Consider the following 5000-nt stretch of genomic DNA (forward strand, 5'->3'; position numbering starts at 1 on the left):
GGAGTTTGTTGTGTCTTCGCTGCGCTGTTCTTCGGGAGAGTCTCGAAGCCAGGGAAACAATCCAAGTTAGAATGATTTTGTATGCGAGTGAAAATAAAATTTGCTTTTCACTCTAAATTGTCTATGACTGGTCCTCAAAACCTGTGGGGTAGACAGTCTGATGTAATCTACAGTTCTTCCCGCATCCTCCAATGATTTGTGGCAGCTTTGTGGTACTTTGAAGACTGCCAACAACTTCCAATTTGTCGACAAACCAGAGCAACGCTTACTCCAATCAGCAGATGTCCTGTTGTCATAATTCCGAATAGGTGGATATTTTCACGTCCTCGACAGAAAAGGGTCGCCAGGCACGCAGCCCTCCTTCTTCTCCCAAGAGTCCGTCGTGTGTCCAGCAACAACCGTTTCGTCACGACAGCAGGTTCCCCCAAACCCAAGATCTTGTCAATTTAGTTGAGGCCAGTTAAATGGTTCCAATGTTTAGATTTGGAGAGCAGTGCAAAAAGAGGCAACAAGAAAGTTAAGACAAGACAAAACAAAGAAGCAAGCAGGAGAGATAAGGGAGAGGAAAGTGGAGCGTCCACCCTCGTTGAGTGCTAGAGAAAAATACACACATGTATTTCCCTTTTCTCTGAATTATAAATTTAGGAAAACTGTTTCTAAGAGCTTGCTAAAAAGATAGATATTATATACACCACCCATAAGGCCCTATAAAAAAAATAACAATGCTCCATTTACATGCAGTGACTTGCATATTAACCAAGCTATAGCAACATTGTTGTAAGCGCGAACACCACCAAACTACTTTTCTGGTGTCCTTATTAAGAATGTAGTTACGGTATATTTTGGCACGGTTCCTAATTGGGTCGGTCCAGGAGGGCCGTTAAGGTTCTGGACCAGGGGTCGGGAACCTTTTTGGCTGAGAGAGCCATGAAAGCCAAATATTTCAAAATGTATTTCCATGAGAGCCATATAATATTTTTTAACACTGAATACAACGAAATGCGTGCATTTCTAAGTAAGACCAACATTTTAAGAGTATAATAAGTATGTTATTCTTTTTAATAACATTGTTATTCTAAAAGTTAACCAATAATAAATATAATACGTCTTTCCATTAGTGCGACATCTTGAACAGGTGCGATAGAAAACGGAGGGTTGGATTAAAATGCATGAGAATGTTTTATAATTTGAACGTTATTTTTAACACTGACATCACCAGCAGAAATATTACTTATCATGTTAAGCAATGTCAGCTAAGATTTATCTGAGAGCCAGATGCAGTCATCAAAAGAGCCGCATCTGGCCCCTGTTCTGGACAAATGATACGGCCATCTGTATTTTTTTTTCCACCCATTTGATCGTCGTAATTATGACACGCTGTCACATTCACTTCACGTGCCACTGCAACATATTAAAAAAAGACCCGGGAATACAGGGGTAGGATGAGATAATAAGCTTGAAATAATCACAAATAAGGAAGCAACACCATACAAAAGTTTGCAACACAGCAATATTTCCTCCAAAAAGAGTTTGTTTGAAATAAACGCGCTTTACTCACAACCACCACTACCGCACTTCATCAAACGTCGTCCTCGGGATCCAGTAATCCACAGGCCAATATTAATCCACTCAAAAGGTTTGAACATCTTTGCTGTAGGGTCCTATTAATGTTTGTGACCACCACACATCCATATTGTTTACTGTCCTATATGGAATCACTCTGCTTAAGGCGAATGTGCTTATAACGGTTGATTTTGCTCAGGGGAGCTCGGGAGGCAGCAGTGACGATGGGAGTGGTGACGGTGACAGCAGCAACTCCGGCGAAAGTGAGGACGACAATGGAGAGGACGAAGGGGAAGAGGAAAATGCGCCCTTGTCTTTGGATTGGCCGGAAAGCAGACGCAAACAGGCCACGTACCTTGTCTTGCTGCCCATTGTGTTCCCGTTGTGGCTCACCCTGCCTGATGTCCGCAACCCGGTGTGTGTACCAACCAGCACCTGTTAACACCACAACCGCTGTTTATTAAGTCTTCACTCCAGGATTACATGTTTTTTTTGTGTGATCCTTGCGTCCTCAAATGCTTTTCTCACAAAGTTCCATAGTTTTGAGAAATATTTTCCTTTTTTATGAATTTATCAATGTTTGAAGTGCTCTTGTAACATTAACCCTAAAAATAATGGTGTATTTGCATATAAAACAAAGTGCAGAGCACATTTTTGAACATTGACAGCAATTTAGCAGATCCCTTCTTGTTTTTTCTGCTCTTTCGTCCACAAGTTGCAGATTTGTAAAAAGTGATTGTCCATGGCACGCAGTTTACCCCCGCTTTTGTTGACATTTGGCAACTCTTAAGTGCAACGTAAAGTGGTGGGTGATTTTTGTTGCTAAAAGAGAGGTTAATTGATTACGTTGACATATTACATCTCTCAATGTAATCAAAGAAGTAAAGATGTGGGCAATGCAGGGACACATCTGATCGGTTAGACCAGGGCTAAATGGTTATACTTGTATAGCGCTTTTCTACCTTTATTTAAGGAACTCAAAGCGCTTTGACAGTATTTCCACATTCACACACACCTTCACACACTGTTGGTGGGAGCTGTCATGCAAGGCGCTAACCTGAACATATCAGGAACAAGGGGGAAGTGTCTTGCTCAAGGACACAACGGACGTGACTAGGATGGTAGAAGGTGGGGATTGAATCAGTAACCCTCAGATTGCTGGCACGGCCACTCTCCCAACTTCACCACGCCATCCCCCCAAGCCAGTAAAAAAATATCAGGGCTGTTCAACTAGCAAATCCAGGTTAAGCTCAAAACTTGAGACAAACATTTTTGTAGCAAATTTCTAAAAACAGGAGATCCTTGTGTAGACATTTTAATCTGGCTAGCAAACACTGAACACTGAGGTCCAAACCTTTGATTTATAAAACTGAGGCGTTCCTCGAGGCACCCTTTTAAGTCTTTTCCTTTTGGGCAGTTATCTGTATTTTTTTTAAAAATGTGATTTACATAACTAAGGTGTTCCTGTAGCTTGTTTACTTCAAATGCAGTCAGGAGTAATTTGTTAAAATTTTGATCCTATTTTTCATCATTTGGGCTATTCAAATGTTTGCAGCAGATGCTTAAAAAAAACACAAGCGGGCTGTCGTGGAGATAATCTTTGACTAGCTTTAACTGTTTTGGGTCCCCCACATTTCCAGAAAGCTAAGGACAAGGGAACCAGACTTCTCCCAGTTTTGTATATTTTCCAAAGAATCAGCCTCCTCTACAGTAGATATTAGATTTTCAAATTTTTGAAAAAAAACAAAAAAAAACCCTTAGTGCAAAACACAAATGCCCCCTGTGGAGGAAAGACTCTAGGGAGTTTAAAATGTCAATGCAAGGATACCTTAATCATTTTTACTTCACCAAATGGCTTGCCATACATTAAAAGACAAACAGTTCCTCTATGTCAGTGGTTCTCAAATGGGGGTACGCGTACCCCTGGGGGTACTTGAAGGTATGCCAAGGGGTACGTGAGATTTTTTTTTAAATACTCTAAAAATAGCAAAAATTCACAAATCCATTAAAAATATATTTTTTGAATAATACTCCAACAAAATATGACTGAGTTCATAAACTGTGAAAAGAAATGCAACAATGCAATATTCAGTGTTGACAGCGATATTTTTTGGGGACATGTTCCATAAATATTGATGTTAAAGATTTTTTTGTGAAGAAATTAAGTTCACGAATCCAGATGGATCTCTATTACAATCCCCAAAGAGGGCACTTTAAGTTGATGATTACTTCTATGTGTAGAAATCTTTATTTATAATTGAATCAGTTGTTTATTTTTCAACAAGTTTTTAGTTATTTTCATATCTTCTTTTTCCAAATAGTTCAAGAAAGACCACTACAAATGAGCAATATTTTGCACTGTTATACAATTTAATAAATCAGATACTGATGACATAGTACTGTATTTTACTTCTTTATCTCTTTTTTTCAACCAAAAATGCTTTGCTCTGATTAGGGGGTACTTGAATTTAAAAAAAAATTCACAGGGGGTACATCACTGAAAAAAGGTTAAGAACCACTGCTCTATGTTACCGTTCTGTTGTTTTCACACACTACTGCAAAAAAGATAGTCAAATATCATCTTTATGATGGCGTTCTAAGGTTTTTAGCAATCTGCAGCAAAATGTTAGTCCCCCTCAAGTTTTATGGTGCAATTCCCGAGCCAGATTTGGGCCCGGATGTGACATCTTATATTCTAACTGATAATGGATTAATTTTATTTTTACAACATGCTGAGGGTGAATAACAATAGAAACAAGCCAACAATGTCCCCTTGGACACTTCCGCTTTAAACCGTCATGCTAAAACAGCAGTCAGCCTTGCATGCATCACAACAACAAGAAATGTGTTTTCCTCAGCATGTAAAATTATTTTTTTTATATATAAATATATATTTTCCAGATGTCCAAGAAATACTTTACCTTCACCTTTATCGGCTCAATCCTGTGGATTGCAGTTTTCTCCTACCTGATGGTGTGGTGGGCTCATCAGGTTAGCTGCTCCCTCAAGAATTTCACATTCACTCAATGACTTTAATTATTAGTAGGTAAATCCAGCAGTAGTGATGCATGCTCACATTTTAATCCTTGGTCCAGGTGGGTGAGACGATGGGTATCTCAGAGGAAATCATGGGTCTCACCATCCTGGCGGCAGGGACATCCATCCCCGACCTCATCACCAGCGTCATTGTGGCCCGCAAGGGTTTGGGAGACATGGCTGTGTCCAGCTCAGTGGGGAGTAACATCTTTGACATTACTGTAGGGTGAGTACTTACTCAACTCCATCTCAACATTTAGTGTCTATCTTAAAAATACTAAATGTTCTGGAAAAAAAAAACAGCACCTGAAACTCAAAAGTAAGTCATTGAGGAGATAAAAAAAAAACACAAAACAATTTTTAACTCCATACATCAGTCATAAAATAAACATTAAAACATT

General features: G+C 39.2%; 1 protein-coding gene across 2 annotated transcripts in view; it reads left to right on the forward strand.

Annotated features, from left to right (window-relative positions):
• The window catches only part of LOC133542945 (sodium/potassium/calcium exchanger 1-like), a 54439-nt gene that overhangs the window by 44858 nt on the left and 4581 nt on the right, over positions 1–5000 (forward strand). For both annotated transcript variants that reach the window (XM_061887221.1, XM_061887222.1), the window contains 3 exons: positions 1763–1978; positions 4465–4554; positions 4659–4825. In XM_061887221.1, the coding sequence (XP_061743205.1) occupies positions 1763–1978; positions 4465–4554; positions 4659–4825 (473 nt within the window). The remainder of the gene's footprint in view (positions 1–1762; positions 1979–4464; positions 4555–4658; positions 4826–5000) is intronic.

The sequence above is a fragment of the Nerophis ophidion genome, linkage group LG25, assembly GCF_033978795.1.
Source record: "Nerophis ophidion isolate RoL-2023_Sa linkage group LG25, RoL_Noph_v1.0, whole genome shotgun sequence".
NCBI classification, from domain to species: Eukaryota; Metazoa; Chordata; class Actinopteri; order Syngnathiformes; family Syngnathidae; genus Nerophis; species Nerophis ophidion.